The sequence below is a fragment of the Thamnophis elegans genome, chromosome 4 (genome assembly GCF_009769535.1).
Source record: "Thamnophis elegans isolate rThaEle1 chromosome 4, rThaEle1.pri, whole genome shotgun sequence".
Lineage (NCBI taxonomy): Eukaryota > Metazoa > Chordata > Lepidosauria > Squamata > Colubridae > Thamnophis > Thamnophis elegans.
In genome coordinates, this window is record NC_045544.1 from 46576501 (window position 1) to 46600224 (window position 23724).

Sequence of the window (23724 nt, forward strand, 5' to 3'; positions counted from 1 at the left end):
GGCGTGACAAGTTGAAACTCAGTCCATAAATTTCACTCAAGACCTTCCCCCGGTACCTCGGCTGGCTCTGAGCAATTGGAGTCCATGTCTGTCCGAATCCGGGCGACGGTTAACGCAGTGGTGGGTTTCAAATCCCGTTCCAACAGATATGGTTGGAACGGGCCAGTGGCATCCTCATGCGTCTTAGCGCCTCCGCGATGTTTGGCGATGTTCCAGCTGCTCCACGGAGCGTCATGCAGGCGCTCTACGCGCCATGCGCCTGCGTGGAAGCGCAGAAGCCTTTTAAACACCGCTAAAGAGCTCAGGTGGGTGGGCTGGCTCCTGTACACATGTACCAGGGCGTACCGTCTGCAACCCACCACTGGGTTAACGGCACCTGGAAGAACTATAATTCATCAGATGTTTTCCTCCTTACTGTAGGAGTTGCTGGTAATTGTGCATCAGCCCCTTGCCCAGATGGCAGCTGCCTCTTGTGTTCAAGAGGAGAAAGAGGAAAGAGATGCCCAAGAGCCCAGTGATGCCATTGCTCAAGGTACAACTTCTCAGATGCTTAGTGGCTTTCAGTCAGATATTCATGATTTCCATAGTGCTCATTTTTTTACCCCCTTACTGTGGGTTAGTATCTTCTGCCAGATCAAGAATGCTTTCTTTAAGCAACGAAGAAAAGCTTTTACAGATTTAAAATAGGCAGAATCCTGTTGCATAAACAAGAATAGAAATGTTATATATAGAGTCCCTTTAGGAATAGATTTTATTATGGCATAGTATTGTCACAATAGGTGACAATGTTCAGTTGACTTTTCGAATTGTGAAAAGGCTTAGCAGGGTTGGATCCATTCATTACATGATGGAGATAATCTCAAACTATTAAATTTGACTCAGTTGAAGAAAAAGAAGATTCCCAAAGTAGATGATGGCGGACCACTTCTATACATTGTCAAGAAATAAAATGAATGGATTAAAGTAATAAACATATTGAGGGACACTTTTAGTTTATTCCCGATAAGTTTTGACTGGAGTTGCAACCAGGAATCCTATAATAAAGAAAACTATAACTGGTGGTATGTGAGTGTGAGATTATTTCCTATCTGCTGATGTTTTCAGACTCATTTCACCTCTTCATAATAGACACTAATATATAGAAGGGGAAATGGCTTTGAACTTTCTGATTCTGCCCAACCTATTAGTTCAAGTTTGTTTTTGATCCACGTACTTGCACACACATATTGCTTGCTGGAAATCAGAAAAAATGCCCATTTAATCTGTCTGCATTCAACTTTTTTTAACCTTTTCTGCTGAATATTTGAAGGTTGGGAACACTGCCAGTGAAACTGTTTCCTTCCTTTCCTTTCCATGCTTTAATAGAGATGGGGCAATGTGTTTTTTTTCTAACTGGGAACTTCTTTTTCTTCTGCCTGGGGGTTTGGGTGAAATAAAAAATGATATTGTGATGACACTGGAATGGGCAAAATAGTTTTCCTTAAACATTCCAGCACTTAATGGCATCGATTTTACTCTCACTTACAAGAGTGCAGAGAAGAGTAACAAAGATGATTTGGGGACTGGAGGCTCAAACCTATGAAGAACGGTTGCAGGAACTGGGTATGTCTAGTATGAAGAAAAGAAGGACTAGGGGAGACATGATAGCAGTGTTCCAATATCTCAGGGGTTGCCACAAAGAAGAGGAGTCAAACTATTCTCCAAGGCACCTGAGGTAGAACAAGAGCAATGGGTGGAAACTAATCAAGGAGAGAAACAAACTTAAAGAAATTTCCTGAAAGTTAGAACAATTAATCAGTGGAACAACTTTTCTCCAGAAGTTGTGAATGCTCCAACGCTGGAAGTTTTAAAGAAGATGTTGAATAACCATTTGTTTGAAGTGGTTTAGGTTTCCCAAGGTCCCTTCCAAATCTGTTATTAAAAGAAGGGGAAAAATAGCTTGATTGAGAGGGAGGAGTAGTGCTTCCATACTCTCCACATATTAAATCCCTCCAATCCACCACAGCAAAATTAAGAAATTGAAATTTTTTAACCCCACCCACTCTGGTTCCTTCAGTGGCCTATCTCAAACCATTTCTGCTTTAATTTGCTGGAAAGTTATAAAAAGGCTCAGGGGTATTTATATATTGCACTGAAACTCAAGAGGCATTTAAAAAAGATTCTTTTCTGTCTGAATATATAATGATACAGTAAAACAGAAAGTGGAGCAGAAACTGGAGCAGATGGGGAAGGCGCAAGGTGTCTGCCTCCACACCGCTCATGTTTTATGCATGGATGCTGTTCTTGCTGTGGGATTGGAGATGGGAAGCCAGAATCCAGACTGTTGGCCTCATGTGTTTAGGTAAGGAAATGCTTTGGTTGAGCCAATTTAGACTGTAATGTGGTGGGCTTGCAGTCAGCTTTCTCCAAAATGAACTTGACATCTTGTAGATTACTTAAGTTATTATCAGCTGCTTTGCTGTCTCACTCCTTTAAAAACACCAAATATTAGCCCTCCCTTTTTAAAAAAAAAAATAGAGCTTTATGGAAAGTTTTGTAGTAATTAAGCAGGAATTCATATTGTGCTTGCATACTTGCTCTAGCATTTCAGAATTTGCAGGTTTTACACTACATAATTGCAATTTCTGAATTCCCTTTCCTATAGCTATTGCTCCCAGAAGACCTGATTCTCCTCTCACATAAAGGTATTTTAGAGTTCTTCGGGTACTTGCCAATCCCCACAGCTTAAAGCCCTTTGTCTACCTCAGGGTGTCAAACTCATGGCATCACGTTGTCGTCACGTAATGAATCATGACTTTTCCCCCCTTCACTTACACCAGGAGTGAGCGCAACCAGTGTGTGATGCCTGGGCCGCGAATTTGACACCCCTGGTCTAACTCCAATCCTTAAACTTCACTTACCCGACAGCTTCATATACCCAGATGACCATAAGATAGCAGCTACAATATACATAAACTCAATGTTCTTTGCTGTCCACCTAGTGCTCAACAAGTGAAAGAGTGCTCCATTGTTTTAAAAAGTTTTGTTTTTGTTTGAAGTTACTCACAAAATAATGAAAAAGGGGGAAATGCAATAAATGGTGGATGATATGGATAGGACTAGAATTTCGGCTGAGAAACCATCAATCATGGGCCTCAGAAAATTGTGTTTTTGAATCTGTATGTATCCCAATTGCACAGAAGAGTGCAGTAATATTACTGGATTCAGTAATATTTAGGGCAGCATAGTTTCCCTGCTAGTTCTGAACATGAGAGCAGGGTGTGTGGAATGTGATTTGTGTTTATCAGAAGCCTTCAGTATTACTTGTGTATCATTCACTAGCATAGACCTGGGCATTTTGTGGTCCTTCAGCTATATCTGTCTGGCCCATGGCAGTGTCTCCAGTGGGGGGGCAGGGATGGAGGGGAATTGGCAGAGTGCAGAGCAGGGGCCCTTCACAACAGTCCAAGTTTCTCATGTGACCCATTTGGCAAATTAATTGCCCACCCCTGCACTAGGAGCTTCCCTCCCTCACTCTCTCTCTCTCTCCCTCCCTCCCTTCCTCCCTCCCCCCCCCTCTCTCTGTAACAATCTAGGTCCCTGATGGCAAAGTGCGCACAGGGGTGTCACACACGCATTGCATTATGGTTTTAGTAGGCGACACCAAAAAGGTTAGCCATCTACCCAGCTGGGTAGGCATGGCTCAGTGGTCAAGAGAGTGGGTGGGCATGGCCAACTCAACGTCACTCACATCAATGGGCGCTTCACTTTAGCTGTTACAATGGAATAAGGGTACTGGAGAGGCAGTTTCTGTAAGCAGGACAATGAAGATGAGGCTAGAAACAACACCAGAATGTTTCCTTCCTGCCTTCCCTACAGAATTAGCCCTGTAATGTGGAAAAAAAACAAAAGGAGATTTCTTCTAACAACCGGTTCTCCCAACTGCTTAGAAAGTTAACAACCGGTTCTCCCGAATTTTAGGCAGGCCAACCCCTATACAATGATTATATATATATATATATATATATATATAATATATATATTATATATAATATATATATATATATATAGATATATACTAGTTAGATGAGCTTAATTTTTGAAATCCCATGGGTTATATTTCCCCCGAAAGAGTTGAGAATTTTTGATCATTCTGCTATATCACAGTTGAAATATTTGGGTAGGGGCAGTTCTTTGACAACAAGAACCAGGAATGCGCATGTTCCCAGATAGGAATGTAGTAGAATCAAAGAAGAAAAGGCAGGAGAAGGAGTGGGAAAATTTCTCATCTTTATTTGCTTCTGTACCTTTCACTTATAAATTTAATATATAATTTGTGATTTTTCCCTTGGTTCTATTAAATTCCTCTTATTTGCTTTGCTTTTTAAGAATTCAAAATAAAAACCAATAGGTCTTAACTTTAAAGTTATACTTTAGGATTCATTAGCATTGTTTAAACCAATACTAGGCTTCATATGATTATCTGTCAAACATTTTATACAATAGTTGATATTTGTAAAAATATCAAATACTGTCAAAATTATCCAAAGATTGGTTCTTCAAATATTATTATCTAACTAGGTAGATGGGTAGGTGTTAGATTCTCGGAAGAACCAGGCGGGAGGCTTCTGAGGTGAAGTAAAGGTCAACCAACGCTTATTTACAGGGAATGCGAAACAACAGAAGTAGACCGGCACCCCCTCCCTGTCTGACAGCTATTTATACGGAGCTGTCAGACAGGGAGCCAATGACCCGCGCGTTTGACAGCCCGGCAACCGCAGGTCACGCCTGATTGGCTGCGGTGCGCCTGGCTGTTGCCGAGCTGTCAGTCGTAAGTCCGAGGACTTTACACCTCTCTTCCCCCCCAGCGAGGGCGCACGCGTCAAGGGTGGCGCATGTGTAGTCTTTCAGGTAGGGCGGGCGGATGGCGGACATGCCCAGAATGCCTCAGTTGGAGAGGCAGCGCCGGAGCGAGAGGATGTCCCCATGAGAGCTCCTCCTGAAGGGAGTGGAGCTCCGGGTGACGTCACTGCGGCCTAGTCCAGGAGGTGGAGCCCAAGGAGGAGGTAGGCCGGGCGTGGGGGCGCGGACTGGGAGAGGCGGTTCATTTTGAACAGGCCGGTAGGTGGCCAGGGGGTGGGAAGGGCCTGACAAGGGAAGGCCTAAGTGGGCGGAAGGAGGGAATACGAAGGCTGATTGAGTGGCTGCTGGATTCTGTGCCGGGGGCTGCGGAGGCCCGGTGCCGGGCAGGGATGGCCTGACTCGGGAAGGCCAGCGATGGATCGATGCGCTGGAACTGTTGCGGTTCCGGGGCAGGTTGCAAGACGTCGGCGGCCGGCCCCTGCGTGTTGGATTGACTAGAGGCCTCCGGGGGGTGGCGGCCCTCAGTTGATCCAGGTGGCACCGCCATTCGCTGCCATCGGGTAGGTGGACCCTGTAGGAAACGGGGCCGGTTACAGCAGTGACGGTGGCAGGCACACAACCCGAGGGTCCCCCGGGTAGTTGCGGGCCCAAGCCAAATCCCCAACAGCAAAGGATCGGGAAGGGTGCCCCAGGTTGCCAGGCTGAATTCCTGAATAGAGGGGGTGTAGTCTATCCAGGGTGGTCCGCAGGCGACGACCCATCAACAGCTCCGCGAGGCTTTGCCGCGTGAGGGGGCAAGGAGCGGAGTGCTGGGCCAAAAGGTAAGCATCCACCCTTGCCTGCCAGTCGCCACGGTCCATATGCGGCCCAAAGCCTCCTTGGCCAATCAGACCGCCCTCCTCCACCCGGCCATTGCTGGCTGGATGGTAAGGGGCGACTGGGGCGTGGCGGATCCCTTGGGCGCCAGGTAGCCTGGAAGACTGTGGAAGAAATTTGCGGGCCGTTGTCGACACCACTGTGTCCGGCAACCTGTGGGTAGCGAACAAGCGTAGCAGAGCCCGCACCGTACTCTCTTCTGTGGTGGAGTGCATGAGGACTAGCTCCACCCAGCGCGAGTAGGCATCCACAGCGACCAGGAAGACCTGGCCGTGGAAGGGACCCGCGAGTCGAGGTGAAGGCGGGACCAGGGCCCGCGTGGCATCTCCCACTCCCGAGAGGAGGAGGAGGGGAGAGTGGGGGCGGGACACCTGGCAAGGGTCACACTGCCGACCTAGGCTTCAATGTCACTATCAAGGCAGGGCCACCACACGTAGCTCCGGGCCAGCGCCTTCATGTGCGCGACCCCAGGGTGATCGCATGGAGCCGCTGGAGGACCTGGCGGCGGAGGGCAGACGGGATGACCACCCGGTCGCCCCAGAGGAGGCAACCGCTGTGGACTGACAGCTCCAACTGACGGGTTTAAAAGGGCGGCAGTCGGATGAGACGCCCCCTGTAGGCCAGCTCTCAGGACCCATGCCATGATCTGTGAGAGGACAGGGTCAGCTTGAGAGTGGGTGGCCACATCAGAAGCTGTGAGGAGGAGGTCCAGCTCAGCGATGGAGAGGACGGAGAGGCAAGGGACCGGCTGGGGGTAAGAGCAGGGAAGGGGGCAGCGGCTAAGGGCATTGGCATGCCCTAATTGCTTGCCCAGACGGTAGCACAGCACGTAGGAATACGCGGCTAGAACTCCGTCCAGTGGGTCATCCTGGGAGACAGGATGGGGGGGTCGGCCTATCACCGGCCAAAAGCCCAAGGAGAGGCTTATGGTCAGTGTAGAGAGTAAAGTGCCGACTGTAGAGGTAATTGTGGAACTTTTTAAACCCCGGACACGGCAGCCAGAGCCTCCTTGTCGATCTGGCTGTAGTTCCTCTCGGCCGAGGAAAGTGTCCGGGAGTAAAAAGCGATGGGGGCCTCTGAGCCATTGGGCAGAACATGGCTGAGGACCACCCCCAAGCCCACGGGAGAGGTGTCACAAGCTAAAGTCAGGGGCATCTTGTCGCTATACTAGACTAAGACTGCCTCTGACATCAGCAAGGATTTGACAGCCGTGAATGCATGCGCTTCGCGGCTGCCCCATTGCCAGGCCGTGGATCAGTCGAGCAACCGATGCAGCGGCTCAGCTAGTGACGCCTTGTGAGGGAGGAACAGCGCATAAAAGTTTAAAAGGCCGAGGAACGCTTGCAGCTGCGCCTTGCAGGTTGGGGCAGGAGTGTTCTTGATGGCCGAGATTTTAGAAGGGGTGGGGTGGATTCCCTGGGCGTCAATCATGAAGCCCAGGAACTCCACCCGAGGCACAGCAAAGGAGCATTTCCTGAGCTTTAATTTGAGACCCGCGCCCCTAAAATGGTCGAGGACCTTCCGAAGGACTTCGATGAGCCCTGAGCGGCTGTTTGCAGCGATCAGGACGTCATCGAAGTAGGGGACAACGCCGGGGAGCCCATGGAGCAAGCGCTCCATGAGGCTCTGGAAGATCCCCGGGGCAACGGAAACGCCGAACTGGAGGCGGCGACAACGGAAAGCCCCGCGGTGGGTGACGATGGTCTGGGCAGCCGCCGCATCGTCATCCACCGGGAACTGTTGGTAGGCCTGCGCCATATCCAGTTTGGTGAAAATGCAGCCCTGCCCCAAGGAGTAGAGCAGGTGCTGAGCGACAGGGACTGGATAGGGGTTTGCCTGGAGGCCAAGGTTGATAGTCAACTTGTAGTCGGCGCAGATCCTGATGGACCCGTCGGCCTTCACGGGGACCGCTATGGGGGTCTCCCATCGTGAATGGTCGACGGGCCTCCAAGATGGCCTGCGCCAACAGCTTATCGAGTTCGGCATCAATCTTAGGCCTCAAGGCAAACGGCACCCTGCGGGCCTTCAGCCTTATGGGGCCAACCTGGGGGTCTAAGTTGAGGGAGATAGGGGTCCCCTTATACCGCCCAAGCTCGCCATTGAAGACATCAGCATAGTCCTGGAGGACAGCCGTGATGTCAGGGGGCTTGTCCACCATAGAAGCCGTAAGATGCACCCCTGACAGGGATAAGCCCAGAGGGGTGAACCACTCAAGGCCCAATAGAGATGGGAGGGGTTTTTCAACCACCAGGACCTGCAGGAAAGCACACTTCCCCCCATACTGCACCCGCATCCCATAGCAGCCCAGGGGTATGAATATTAGTCCCCTGGTAGTCCCTGAGCAAAGTGTCCGCGGGAGAGAGCTGTGACTTGGGGGACTTTAGGGCACAGATGGGAGAAAGTGGCCCAGGAAAGAAGGGATCGGGAGGAGCCCGAGTCGACTTCCATAAGGCAGGGAGAGCCCTCAATGGAAACGGTGATGGTGATTTTCCGCGTACCAGCCGAGGCTTGGCTGACCGACACTGCAGGGGTGGCAGGGAGGTCTTCCTCCAGGGCATAGCAGTCATCTCGGCGGGCTTGCTGGCGTCTGGGCTGTTGACTTCTAGGCGGCACAGGAGGACCGTAGACAGGAAGCGGCTGGTCAGCTGGAGCTGGAGGTGGCAGGGTGGCCCGGCAGAACTGTTCAAATAAAAACCAATAGGTCTTAACTTAAAGTTATACTTTAGGATTCATTAGCATTGTTTAACCAATACTAGGCTTCATAATGATTATCTGTCAAACATTTTATACAATAGTTGATATTTGTAAAAATATCAAATACTGTCAAAATTATCCAAAGATTGGTTCTTCAAATATTATTATCTAACTAGGTAGATGGGTAGGTATTCTATATTTACCTCCATGTAAAAGCATTCTTGCACAAATGAGCTTAAGTGTAAAAATTCATTAGCCCAGTTAAATTTTGTTTAATCTGTTTGTTTAATCATCTGGCTAGAGCTGCTGGGACTAGCATTAATGAAGATGTACTGATTGTATCTCAGGTTATCCTTTTAATTTGTAATTAGCATATATGCTTCTTTTGTTTATAGATTGATTAATTGCTGTTGAATTGGTCCCTACAGTGGCACCTTGGTTGTTTGTATTCTTGAAATAATTGAGGATGACCTTTAAAGGATAATGTTTGATATAGCCAATGAGAGTTGCAGCAAATAAACTAGCAGAACCATCAATGCTGTGGTTCACTTTCCCATTTTATTTTCAGAGTATGTGAATACATCAGCACTCTGGAACATGCCCATTTCAGCGATGGCACTTCTCAGCCACCTGTAACTATCACCCAAGCCCAACAGGGAGCAGTGGCACTTCAGGGTGAAGTTCAGACTACAGACTCTCCCCAGGAACTGATTCTGGAGCAAGAGACAGCCCTAAGGAACAATCCTGTCATCCAACCAGTATCCATTCAGGATCTCATCAAAGAAAGCAGTAAGGGAAGAGCTTTTGATTTTCGAGGAGGCAGCCTGATGACCGGGAGCAGTGCTGCCAAGGCTATCCTCACCCTCTCTAATCAAGCTGACAGGTATTAGCAACACCATAATAAATAAATACAAAAGTGTGGGAATTGCTGCCATTTTTACAACCCGGGTCAGTTGTGAATAAATGTCCAGAATTAGGTAGGGTGTGTGTGTGTGTGTGTCCACTGTTTTAAGATATGTATTAGGGCATATTGAAATGTAGGTTTTTTGTGAGATGGGTAGCCATACAAATATAACAGACAGATGATAGACAGACAGACAATTATTAAGTCATTGTTCTTATTTGTATCTTTCCAATCTGAAATTCCTACGCAAGAACATAACAACAGATACATAAAAGGCAGAAAAGCCCATAACTTGTAATCAACTAGTCCTCTAATTTAGTGATAAGAAATCTAGATATGTACCTGCCCATATTCCATTTTGTAGCTCCAAGAGGCCAAGAAAATTGCTCGGTGAAATTTAGATGCAAACTGCCAAAAATAACAATGGAATATGTCATAAGAAACTCTGAAGAGGAAAAAGAATAGCAATAGCAATAGCAGTTAGACTTATATACCGCTTCATAGGGCTTTCAGCCCTCTCTAAGCGGTTTACAGAGTCAGCATATCGCCCCCACAGTGTGGGTCCTCATTTCACCCACCTCGGAAGGATGGAAGGCTGAGTCAACCTTGAGCCGTGAGATTAGAATCGCTGAACTGCAGATAACAGTCAGCTGAAGTGGCCTGCAGTACTGCCCCTAACCACTGTGCCACCTTGGCTCAATGAAGTAGTCTATAATTGCAAAGTTAGATACATAAAGAAATAAATGGACACTTCATATTGCTCTCTTTAACTTGCATTGCCAGGAATAAAGGCTGCAGCCAGTTAAGTTATCCTATGCTTGATTATTGTGGTTAAAAGTTGGGTTTGGTGAATCTAATTATATTGTCTGATAACATCGTAAAATGTTTTGGAAAAAAAAAGTGACAGGTTCAAACTCTATCTCCTTCTGACTGTGTAAGAAAAGAAAATAGGGAAAACATATTAAGGCTAAAGCTCATTGTGGTTCATTCTCAGTGTGCTGTGTAATAATTTTGATGTGATCTGCTTCATGATTTTTGTGTTGCAAGTTTCCTTGTGTCTTTTCTATATAATGTTTTAAACTACTTTTTTTAGAAATGATATTCTTTTACTATATATTTTTTCTTATACATTTCTGTCATAAATTTACCATATAGATTTCTCCCATATTTAATTTTACTATTTCTGTGTTTAATATATTCTCAATTCCCCCCCCCCCGTGTTTTGTTGGTCATCGAACTAATCAAAAGTTGAGTTACTCAAGGTCAACAAAATCAAAATTAGTCCTTGCTAATTATATTAAGATTCAGAAATATCTAATTCCTTGATGATTGAACTGTCACTGTTTTGTGTTTTTTACTGTTATATCTGTGTACTAAACTCTAACCCATAAAGGAGGAAAAAAACATGGTAACTCAGGTCTGCTCAGTTGCTTATATGAAAAGCTTTGAGAGAAAGATTTGATTATTCCTTCTGCCTCTTTCCATGAAGGCTTTTTGAAGATGCTGTTGACAACTGAATCTGATGGCTTTGGGAGGTTTCCTGTACCAGCTAAAAAAGGCCTCCCAATCCCAACTCTTCCAGTCAGTTACAAACACAGTCGATTATTCTTTGGCCATGCCAGGTATGCTTCTGGAAACAGATATTATTTCATTATGAATGGAAGACTGTTAACAATACATGTTTAAGAACCAGTAGTTTGGATTCAAAATATTTTACTACATGGCTTGGTGGGTGTGGCGTGGCGTGGCTTGGTAGGCGTGGCTTGGTGAGCGTGGCAGGGGAAGGTTACTTGCAAATCCTCATTCCCCTCTCGATCGCTGGTATTCGGGAGGCAGAAAATAGATTGGTGGAGAGTCAGAGGTGGTATTTACCGGTTCTCAGAACTCAAAATTTCCGCTACTGGAACTGGTAGCGGAACCTGCTGAATACCACCTCTGTTAAGACATTAATGCTGAAGGCTCTGAACAGGTGCTGGTTGTTGTGGGGATTCAGATTAAGAAGCTGGTCTTAACCTTGAAAGTTTCATCAGTCTGGAACCCATATTTCTGAAGACTGAGTTTTTTTTATTATTAAGATCTTGCAAAGGAGGCTACCCCATACTTGCTATGGCTTGATTTTTTATAAGGTAGGAACTTCTGTATCCCTCCCAAACTGTGAGATGTTATTTCTTCAAAGTTGAGGTTAGTCCCCACATTTGATTTTGAAAAGAGGTCAATATCTCTTTAACCTGCCTTGTTAAAACTAGTAGTAGAAGGTTTTAGATGTTCAATAGATGGTTGTATTTTCATCCACTATTCATTCGTTCTAATAAACAATGTATTTCACTGTTAATATTTTTCTTTGAATATTTTTCTTTGAAGATGTTTAACTTCTCGTCCAAGAAGCTTCTTCAGATCAGAATGGAAGGATTTATATTCCTTGAAAACATCTGATCATTTGCATTATTTAAAGAGTCGTTGAGGCCACTTGGAACTTTACCTATGTCCTGAGGGTTAACTGAATAGTGCAAATGGATTGGAGACCCATCATCCAGTTAGAGTTGAAGAGCTTCTTGGATGAGAAGCGAAATGTCTTCAAAGAAAAACAAAGTGCAGTTGCCTTGTGACTTAATCAGTCAGTCTACTAATTTAAAGATATATGGTGCTTAATAATTTTTGTCATTATTTTGCTTTTATTTTTTAGTATTAATATACTTTAATTTACTTGATTACTGTTTTTATGGTATATTTTAGTAGTTTTTAGAATTGCATGGTTTGTATTTTATTGTGCTGTAAAGTCACACTGGGGTAAACGATTTTGAAGTGTTATTTTCAAGATGTAAATATAATGAATGAACTGAACTAATAGTAAGGGAACAATGAAGAAGTTGGATGTGTGTGCATATATTGCTTATTTTAATCTTTAAAATTCATATTACAAGATAATTCTACTCATTCTTGTAGGAGAAATAAATCCACTCAAGAAAGAAGTGCCCTTCACTTGTTCCGTCTAGGAGGACCATGCTCCGAATTGTGAGAAGTAGAAAACGGCCTTTGCTCCATCTTATGCGCTGTTGCATCTAGTGGCTCCTCACTTAGTGGAAGTGAGTGACATCGGGGGTGGGAAGAATGAAAAAAATAATAGTGGCTCCTCACTTAGTGGAAGGTGAGGTGACATCGTGGTGGAAAAGAAGGAAAAAAATAAAGAGTTTATACTATTTTCACTTGCAATTATTTTTATTTTATTTTATTTAGACAAATTAAAAACGACCTCATTTTCAGAAATTCTAAAGCAAAGTGCCCACCTTGGAAACTTTAACATTTGTGGACTTCATCTTCCAGAAATTCCATGCTGGAAGTTGAAGTCCACAAGTCTTCAAGTTGCCAATGTTAGACAACTCTATTTTAGGAAGTATATTAATCAAGATGCAATATTGTACAAGGAACAATGTTTTTAAACATTAAAACAAAATGAGAAATATTAACAGAGCAATTTTTCTCACCTGTTTTATTACCAGAGGCCTTCTGGAATAGCCCTATTTTAAACTATTCTCTGCAAGGCCATAAGAGTGGGGCCATCTTGCCGTCACATTTAAGTTGTTCCGAAGGAAGGAAGGAAGCAGCCACTAAGAACATCTGCATCCCAATTGTTCTTCCATTCGGCTTCCTGATTAGAGGAAAACTACCAGGTGCTCTCCATTCACTTGGATCAAGTGGATGTCTGAAACACCCACCTCCCAAAAGATGCAGGGTTTTCTAGATAATTAAGAGCATCTTAAATTTGCACTTGGAGACCAACCGCACCCAATACCAATACCTATTAACAGCAGCCTTATGTGGCAGTACTGGGACTGTACATATAAGCAATCATATTTGCACCAGTTGAAATTTCCAAATGACCTGGTCCCATGTAGAACAAATTGTAGTATTCCAGATGTAGATTGCAGTAACCAACTTCAGAGCATCTAGTTAAGGTGCATAAAAAGATCTGTGAAAGTCAATAAAATTATATAAGAAAGATAAATGCTCTAGGATGAGTGGAGAACGATGATCTCTTACCAGTGGACTTCAGCTCCCAGAATTCCCGAGCCAGCCATAAAGGAGCCATAGTTCTACCACCACCACCACCCCTGCTCTAGTCTAGGGGATTTGTTCTCTAACTTGGTGCCTTCCAGATATATTGGCCTATAGCTTCTGCATCCACAAATGGAAGATGATGCAGAGGATGCATTTGTTAATACAATGCTGATGGGGATGTTAGAATTTGGAAGACAACAGTTCCTGAGGAAACCATGTGAGATGACTTGTACTGCTAGTCATTTTCCATATACTTAACGTATTTTTCGGAGTATAAGACACACACACCCCCCTAAAAGTGGGTGGAAATGTTGGTGGCCATACACTGAATACAACATTTTTGGCTTCCCGAAACCCCACCCCACGCATCCCATTTTTCTCAAAAATGGATACACAGAGGGTTTGGGAGGCCTGCAAAGTGCTCCTTGGGGCTGGAAAGGGAAAAATGAGCAAAAAAACTGGCCCGCTTTTTGCAAAAAGAACGGCCATGCAGAGGGTTTGGAGGCCTGTAGAATGTTCCTGGGGACTGGGGAAGGCAAAAATGACAAAAATGGGGTGTTTTTGCCCTCCCCAAGCCCCCAGGAGCACTCTGCAGGCCTTCCAAACTCTCTGCCTGTCCCATTTTTTTGCTCGCTTTTGCCCTCCCAGCCCCCAGGAGCACTCTACAGGCCTCCCAACCCCACCACCACCACCACAGTGCCATGGTTTTTTCCCTCCCCGGCCCTCAGGAGCATTTTGTAGGCCTCCCAAACTCTCTTGCATGCCCCATTTCATGAAAAATGGGGCCGTTTTTTTGCCTCCCAACCCCCACCACCACGTGTCATGTTTTTTCCTCCCCCGGCCCTCAGGAGCATTTTGTAGGCCTCCAACTCTCTGCATGTCCCATTTTTCACAAACAAAACAGCGGGTGTGCAGAGGGTTTGGGAGCCTGCAGAGTGCTCCTGGGGGCCAATCTTGGTGCCATCTTATACTCTGAAAAATACGGTATATAATTGGCTTTTTTGGTGTTTAATGAATATACTTTACTTGCCTATTTTGTATATAATTATCATTTCAGCTATAGTATTCCATATATTTGGGTGCATCTTACAATTCTTATTTTCTAAACATAAATACATACTTTGGTCCTCAAGTTGAAACTTAATATACGGCAGTCAAATTATATGTGGGGAATAAAAGAAGCCAAAGCAAAAATACAGCAACCAATAATTAAATGATTTGGTTTATTATAGGGTATGGCACTTTCCTTAAGCTTAGGTTCCTATCAGAAGGGTCTATGTGTTTCGTCAGTTTTCTTGATCAAAAATATTGTGTTATTAACAAACATATTATACTTTTTGCTTCTAATTCTCTCCTTGCAGGCGCTGCCATAAAGAACACAGTTTCTCAGAAGGCTGTTTCTTTTATCCCATGACATCCTAACAGAGGTTCTAACAGTCTGGAACGAACCGCCTCATTTTCACTTCAGCGAGGCCCTTTTTCCGGCCCTTTGGAGCTCATCATGCAGCTTGAACTTTGTGATGAGGACATTCAGGACCAGGCAAGCTAGATTTTGGTTAAGTAAGGAGGATCTGACCTCAGGCTTTTAAGTTTTGATTTTTTTAAAAAAAAAAAATATTATATGCCTAGCGGATGCGTTTTGCATTATTATATTTTAATAGAGGTAGTCATAACTGTTTTGAAGGTACCACAACCTCTCCAAAACTACGTAACAATCGATTTGGAAATTATGATGGCTTTTGGGCTCTTGGCTACTAGCTCACCCTTATGGCCATTTGCAGGGTCTCGCAGTCCCGTAAACTACAATTTGTAACAGTTTTGCTGTTTTCGCCAGTGTTTACTTCCAGTTTCCCAGCAAATTAGTGGAGAAAATGATTTCTTTAACACTACAGAATTTGCTTTTGTGTGTATGTATTACTGGTGTTAATCAAGTGTTATGTAATCAGTGTTATGTATTACTGTGAATAGCTGAAACAGAAAATACTGATCAGTTGTATGAGGATAGAGGTATCCCATATAAAATTTTATTTATTTTATTTTACTTTATTTTATTATTTTTTATTTACATGTTATTTATTAAACTTGTATGCTGCCCATTACAGGACAGATATTTTTCGTGCTACGAATAGAAACATATAGTTGATAAAGAAGATTGTAGTAATCCATATCCTGGTTTATTTTATGTACTCATATGAGATCCATGAAGATGTAGTGCTATGTTTAGAACATTCCAGAATTTAGAGCTTTCATTTTTCAGGAGCTCCTCAACTCAGTTCTGATTTTCATTTTCCCATGTTGTCCTCTATACTACTGTAGTGTGTGAATTCACTTGGTAAATAACCTAACACAGATTTCATTATATGGACAGAAATTCACAAAGTTAGTGGACCATGTGAGTCTGAACTACATGGTGTCTTTATTAAAAATTACCTCATACATGGTCGCTTGCAGTTATGACAGTGATGAAAGACTAACTTTGATCTATCCTCACTTTTATAACCTTCACCAAACTGTAAAGCAAAGTTGAAGTAAGGTCACAGTCACAGTTTCACACATTAGCCAAGTTGCCTATCTGTAATTCATTTGTTTGATCCCAGTGAGTGTGTTCTGAGCCGAGCTTAGTCTAGGTCCAGCTTATCATTTTCTTTATGTTGGTTGTTTTCTTTGAAATGCTTTGGTGCTTCAATTATACCAGGTGGTCACATCTATAGGAGAGCTGGTGGAGGTGTGCTCAACTCGAATTCAATCAGGCTGGAGACCATTGTTCAGTGCTTTGGAAACTGTGCGCAGCAGCAGCAGCAAGTCAGAAGTTAAAGAGTATCTTGTTGGAGAATATTTGATGGGTGAGGCTCTCTAATTCTCTCTTCCCCCTCCCCCCTACTTTATGAATTAATTTCTGAAAACCAATATGTTGCAAAATACTGCAAAATACTGACTAACCTGGCAAATTAAAGCTAATACAAAACCTTGTTGCAAAATATTAAAAATAATCAAATATAGTTGTATTTCTATTCGATAAATAAACTTTGATTTTTATTGCTTCAATTTTTAGCCTACTTTAGGGTGGGAAATAATGATTTATGATATCATAGTATTGATTTTTAAGAAGTATCACTATTACCTTTGTGCTTGATTTTTGAACTATCTCAACCAGAGGTGCGTTGCCAATTTTTTTTACTACTGGTTCGTGTGCGCTCCCACACACGACACTTGTGCATGCACAGAAGAGTCCGGCGGGTGGGCGGAGCCTCCTGACACTGCTACTACCGGTTCAGCCAAACCGGCAGCAGCCCACCTCTGATCTAAACAATCCTATGATAGCTGTGTCTTTATAAAGTTAGCAAATGTTGACAACTATTTCCATGCAATACTGTTTTTACTCTCCAATACCTCACAACTTCAGCATGATAATAATCTGTGTTTATCTTTGTTCCTAGTGACCTCAAGGTGTTAGGTAAATACAGGGAATGTGATGCCTACTGCTCGCTGTAGCTGATCAGCAGGAGAATACACATCATCAGATTAGTGTATTCTGTTAGGGCTGCACACCACAAGACTGTCTATCCAAAGTAGAGACTGAACCTCAGGGGGAATAACTTTTTAAAGAATGAGACTAAGCTTTCAGCATATCCAGACTAAAATAACCTATTAGTTGATTACTTTAAAAAAAAAAGTTTGAGTGTGTTGATCCCAGGCTGGTCTTAAATTTCTTCTTTTTTTCCTGCCCAGCTACATTACTGTTTCAGTAAGAATTAATTCCCTTTTTATTTCCCTGTAATCCCTTAATTCAGATTAGGTTCAGGGTGCTGCATGGTGCTAAGCATTTACTGGCCAGATGCCCTTCCTGACGCTGCACAGGGTTTAGAGCAGATATTTTTTCTTTGTGCCCTAGGACAGAAACAATAGCAATAGCAGTTAGACTTATATACCGCTTCATAGGGCTTTCAGCCCTCTTTAAGCGGTTTTCAGAGTCAGCATATTGCCCCCAACAATCCGGGTCCTCATTTTACCCACCTCGGAAGGATGGAAGGCTGAGTCAACCCTGAGTCGGTGAGATTTGAAGAGCCGAACTGCAGAACTGCAGTCAGCTGAAGTAGCCTGCAGTGCTGCATTTAACCACTGCGCCACCTCGGCTCTCAACATCATAGGCTTGAACTGTCAACCTTCCAAGTGGGAGGCAAGTGTTTTCACCACTAGGCCACCATGCTGCTCAAATATTACAGAAAGCTAAAACTTAAAAAAAACCAAACTACAACCAACAGCCTTTGAAAATTGAACTGATGTGAGATATGCTGACCACAGCAACCATTTTTTTCTCTGAAAGTATTCATCCCTCCAGAAATTTAATAATTAACAGTTATCTAACTGATAGTTAAAGTTCCAGTCAGATGCTTGACTGAGGTAGGATGGATGTTCTCCTAGCTTCATCTCCTTCCATACTGAACAGTTCAATCAGTAGGGATCCATGATTATTTGCAATTACACAATTAATTATGCAGTTGCATAATCAGATGAAGATGTGCAGTACTTTTGTTTACTTGATGTATAGCTTATCTACCTATGGTAGGGCTTTATCAGCTTTATCAGGGGAACATGAGGCTGCAACATTAAGATTTAAAAAACTCATGCTTTCTAATGCTAATGACTATTTACTTGGATTCCCCCCCCCGATCTAGATATTTTATTCTTCTATATGAATGAATGTTCTTCATGCTGAAATAGACCATTAGCATCCTCTTTATCAGTGTTTATTAGCAATAGTATCAATAGTAGAGCCTTTATTGGCATTATACATCATGCACACAACAAAATTGGTTTTAGCCTCACTGGTGCAATCCATGACAAAAAATGCAAACAACACAAATAGTATAAAGAATAATCCCTGTGCAAGTAATTGGGGGGAGGAGGGAGAAAGAAAAACTAATCATATGTTTCCATGTGTTCGAAGAGTGATTGTGGTTGTGTTTAAGAGTCTTGACAGCAGAGGTTCTACAAGGCTGGACTTGGAATTTTTCCATATAAAAGTTCCAGGGATTTAATTTGGCATTGGAAACATCACCTTGTGCTGGAGTTATAAGTACACCTACAGTATCTTTGCATAAACCTGCTGGGGACTTAACTTCGAGATATCATTTTAAAATGAGAGCATATATTCAAAATAAGCCCACAACAATCACATTATGTGCTCTGAGCCACTCGGCTTCTAGAAAATGGAACAATTTTGTAATCATCTAAATATTTTCTTTGTCTCTTAGGAAATGTCAGCTCCAGTTTTTGATGTCTTCGAAGCTTTTCTAAATACTGACAACATCCAAGTCTTTGACAAATGCCGCCACCAGTTACATCATATGCCTTATGAAATTTGTCAAAGGATTTGGGTAAATCCCCCCCTTTTTTTTAGGAAAAAAATGGGCAAATGGTATTGTCACACGAGGATTCATGTTTGATGAAACAGAGTGGCAAGCAGTGTGTACTGGTGGATAGCCAACACCACTCTACTACTTCGAATGCAGCTAAAACCACAACAATTTGTAATATTCTTTTAATGAATGCCGGAAGTACCAGCTCTCTGGATTTATGAAAGTGGACCCATATGAAAATTTTATTAGTTCTGTGGCCATCCCATTCCTACCACCATAACTTCCAAAACATTTTGCATTGTAGGTTATATAGCTCTTTTGCTGTTTTTTTGGAGATTGCCATTTTCCATATTATGCCTTCAATTAGCATTCATTAACAACTGTGGGAGAGTTTATGCAGCTTTCCGAGTGCTCTAAATTGGAATTGGTCAGACTCAAAAACCCAGAGTGCAGACAATTGGTACACTTGCTGAAAATTAACAGATGGTCACATGGTATTATTTGGTTTAGTTTTAAAACAGTTTATTAGCTTATAATATAAAATACAAAAATACAAAAACAAATAGTAGGGAACAAAAGGGGAGGAAAAGGGGAAGAGAAACTGTAGAAAAAGAAGAGCGGGGGGGAAGGCATAGACTCCTACTCTCTCTGGTGAAGTAGAATAAGCAGAGGGTGGGTTCCTACAGTTCGCACCTATTCGGTAGAACCGGTTCATCAAATCTACCGAACCGGTTAGAAGAGGTTCCATCAGTGGACCCGGAAAGCAGGCCACACCTACAGAAGAAGTTCCAAAAATTTTTGAACCCACCACTGGTCCTTGGATATGATTATTCTACACTATCATGCTCATAGTTATAAAACTCAGTGCCTCTGTGAAAGATAAGGATGACTATGCATTTGTGGTGCAATCAGAACATTGTGTGTGTTGAAGTTGTTTTAACGCAAACCAAAGATGCCTTTTAAAAAAACAAGTTTACATCATATTCTTATGCATGCCAGTGCTGTGTGTGAGGTAATTTAAGGTGGTTCTGACAAGTGTCCGTCAGCATCTTCATATCCGGTCACATGGGCGGCAAGCCACTCCCATCCGGTCACATGGGTGGCAAGCCACTCCCACAAAGGAGGCCACACCCACAGAGTAGGTTCGAACAATTTTTGAAACTCACCACTGAGAATAAGGTATCACCATCAAACCTCAACTTTTTACTTTTTGCATAAAAGTATAAAGTAGCCATTTTTATAGCAACAAATCTATATAATCAATAAAACCCAAAATCAAAGTTTGTTTCTTTCCTCCCCACTTCAAGCACAAAGTCCAGAAATGGTTTTCCAAGTAGAAACAAAAGTACTTATATTCTTTTCTTTTGATCAAAACAGTCAGGGTTAGCATCTCTACCAACTCCATCACTTTTGCAGCCAATCATCCATTGTAGGAATTGAAATATCCTTCCATTTTTGTACATGGGGTACTCTTGCTGTCATCAACAAATATAACATCAAAGTTCCAATTTCCCCCCAAGTCTTTTTCAAACTCAGTATTTTTTTAAAAAAAAACAAACCTTTTATTATAGAAAAAAATGTAACAGAAGGGCAGTGGAACTGAAGCACAGGAAAACAATCCTGGAGTAAGTACATAGTGTATAGTATGTTTACTACCAGCAGTTGAACCCTGAGGAAAAGTTAGAGATACTGGGCCCCTCCAGCATTATATTTTATCCCTGAACAAGCCAATAATTTCTGGGTATATTCCCAAGCACTTTTTCTGCCTCCCCCTACCTGTTAATCCTTTGAAACCCTGATTTATTTATGTGCCGGAGTTAAACCTTCTGGATTTGATTGACACACAGTTCATAACAGCAATAATCTTTTAATCTATCATGTCTCACCTGTTCCTGTCTCTCCTCACAGGGGAAGCCGACTGCAAGGATATTGGTGACTGTACATCAGGATACCCATCTACAGATTTGTGCCTTCCTGCACTTGATTATCTCAGGAGGTGTTCCCAGGTGGCAGAATGAAGCCACACAGTGAGCCTTTCATGTGCATTAAAGCCCTGGCTTAGTGGAGAGGGTTACATATTCAAATTTCAAGTGATCATTCTAGACTGAATAGCAACAGGATTTGTGGCTTCCCTGGTGTTTTTATTAAAATAGCACATTGTTCACCTCCTAGGTGTATGAAGTGGGAGAGGAGTTTTAAACACTTAAATTCTGGTTGTCACATTTACTGTTAAATTTCCAAGTAATTAGTATTAACAATCATTCTCATATTTAGCACTTAACACTTAGACTTATATACTGCTTCACAGTGCTTTACAGCCCTCTCTAAATGGTTTACAGAGTCAGCATATTGCCTGCACAATCTAGCTCCTCATTTTACTGACCTCTGAAGGATGGAAGGCTGAGTCAACCTTGAGCTGGTGAGATTTGAACTGCCCAACTGCAGTTAGCAGTCAGCTGAAATAGCCTGCAGTGCTGCACTCTAACCGCTGTGCCATCTCAGCTCTTAGCATCATTTTCTTCTCTGCCACCTAATCAATTCTGCAATTTGTTCCTGACCAGCTGCTAATCTATCAAAAAGTAAAAAGTATTTTACAAAGTGGGTTTTTTTTTAAAAAAAATATAGCTTAATGTCATGATATGCCAATGGAAATCCAAATCAATCATACCATGTCTGTTCCTTTTTAGCTACTTGCCAAAATCTACAAAATGCCCTTGAAGCCTATTTTTCTCAGTGGGAAATTGCTAACTTACCCAAAGGATCCAGGAACGATCCGCAAGCAGTGAGGATGGCATTGAATGTGTCCCTTTCTGAGTTTGACGATGACAGGTAAGCAAATATGGCTTATCTAATGAAAAATGAACTTCAATATTACACACTAGAAATGTGGTTTCTTAGCTACACCTATGAAATTCAACAGATAGTTAAAACCACACACACACACACCACACACACAAACATATATATATATATGTTGTATTGTGCTGATAAATAAATAAAGGGAGACTAGTATAGATCTATTTCAAGTATTTAGCTCTCTCAGCTAGCCATACCCTTACTGGGATTTGAACCATATAGCCCAGGTTCAAATCCCAGTAAGGGTATGGCTAGCTGATGAGAGGCTAATAGCTTGAAATAGATCTATACTAGTCTCCCTTTATTTATTTATCAGCACAAATTCAACAAAATGTAACAAAAAGGCAACAGTAAAATATGGTTTCTGCCTGGATGGTCTCTGTGACGAGCCAAAGACAGAGAATGGAAGTAGTGATCTTCCTCCCATATTTGGGTCATACCGGGGGGTTGTAAAATCTTATGTATGTATGTATGTATGTATGTATGGTATGTATGTATGTATGTATATATGTATATATGTTATATGTATATATGTATATATGTAATGTGTTATATTTATGCTGAATAAATAAATAAGGGAGACTAGTATAGATCTATTTAAAGCTATTTAGCTCCATCAGCTAGTCATACCCTTGCTTTGGGAATACAAACCTGTGCTCTATTGCCTCTTAGGCAGATGTGTTAACCATTGAGCTACAGGGCTCGACTCCTTATCAGCCAGGCCAGGGTGACGGTATATAATCACAACCCCTGGTATGCCCAAATATGGGAGGAAGGTCACACTTCCATTCTCTGTCCTTCGGCTCTCACAAGAGACCATCCAGACAGAAACCACATATTTTTTACTGTTGCCTTTTTGTTACATTTGTTATTTTATGCTGATAAATAAATAAGGGAGACTAGTAATAGATCTATTTCAAGCTATTAGCTCTCATCAGCTAGCCATAACCCTTGCTGGGAATGGTCTCTTGTGACGAACCGAAGGACAGGAATGCAAGTGTGACCTTCCTCCCATATTTGGGCATACCAGGGGTTGTGACTTTAAATATATACCTTTCACCCTGGCCTGGCTGATAAGGAGTCGAGCCCTGTAGCTCAATGGTTAACACATCTGCCTAAGAGGCAATAGAGCACAGGTTCGATTCCCAGCAAGGGTATGGCTAGCTGATGAGAGCTAAATAGCTTGAAATAGATCTATACTAGTCTCCCTTTATTTATTTATCAGCATAAATATAACAAATGTAACAAAAAGGCAACAGTAAAAATATTGGGTTTCTGTCTGGATGGTCTCTTGTGACGAGCCGAAGGACAGAGAATGGAAGTGTGACCTTCCTCCCATATTTGGGCATACCAGGGGTTGTGACTTTAAATATATATATATGTGTGTGTGTGTGTGTGTGTGTGTGTGTGTGTATGTATGTGTGTGTATATATATATATATGTTTTCGTAGATTTTCAAGGGTGTAGGTATGCTGGTCTTGTTGTATTCGGGTCTTTTCCCGTGTAAGATTGAGATTGTCTTGGCAATGTTTCAGCGAGGTCTCACTCGCCATCAGTGAGACCTCGCTGAAATGTTGCCAAGACAATCTCAATCTTACACGGGAAAAGACCTGAATACAACAAGACCAGTATACACAGACACAGACACATACACAAACACAAACACATATATACATAAAATCACCCAAGGATTCAAATCAGAATTTGATTTCCATTTGTCATTGAAATAATTTGTTAGCAGGGAAAAGCCGCAACCATAAAAGTTTTAAAAGTTTTTTTTAAAGAAAAGAGATGTAGATTTACATTTCTTTTTGATATTAATTGCCCAGAGAACTTTTTTGGGGGAAGCCTAAAATGTTGGCCCAGATGTCAGTGTCATATTCTGCATTTTATTATCAAGTATTCATAAGTGCTTTAGAAGATTTCCTGTAACCATGAGGAGTGAAATATAGTATGTCCTTCAGGGTTCTGTCTAATTCTGTCTAATTATAATTCCCCTCATTCCATCTGAAGCAGATTAGGCACATGCACTGTGCAAAGCAAATCTGCTTGCATAAATTTCTTCCCTGTTCTATTACAGCCTTTAATGTGCAAATGCAAACTGGAGCCTAACCATTGTGGGGAAAAAAACCATCT

At 42.5% G+C, this 23724-nt stretch overlaps 1 protein-coding gene across 1 annotated transcript in view; it reads left to right on the forward strand.

The window, feature by feature from the left end:
* ARFGEF3 (ARFGEF family member 3) overlaps window positions 1-23724 on the forward strand; it is a 133356-nt gene that overhangs the window by 81270 nt on the left and 28362 nt on the right. The window contains 19 exon segments of the mRNA XM_032215353.1: window positions 421-446; window positions 448-532; window positions 2191-2341; window positions 8981-9295; window positions 10806-10825; window positions 10828-10942; window positions 12263-12309; window positions 12312-12368; window positions 12371-12403; window positions 14734-14780; window positions 14782-14853; window positions 14856-14912; window positions 16068-16220; window positions 18628-18693; window positions 18695-18747; window positions 20639-20738; window positions 21420-21478; window positions 21480-21537; window positions 21539-21561. Coding sequence (XP_032071244.1) covers window positions 421-446; window positions 448-532; window positions 2191-2341; window positions 8981-9295; window positions 10806-10825; window positions 10828-10942; window positions 12263-12309; window positions 12312-12368; window positions 12371-12403; window positions 14734-14780; window positions 14782-14853; window positions 14856-14912; window positions 16068-16220; window positions 18628-18693; window positions 18695-18747; window positions 20639-20738; window positions 21420-21478; window positions 21480-21537; window positions 21539-21561 — 1537 coding nt within the window.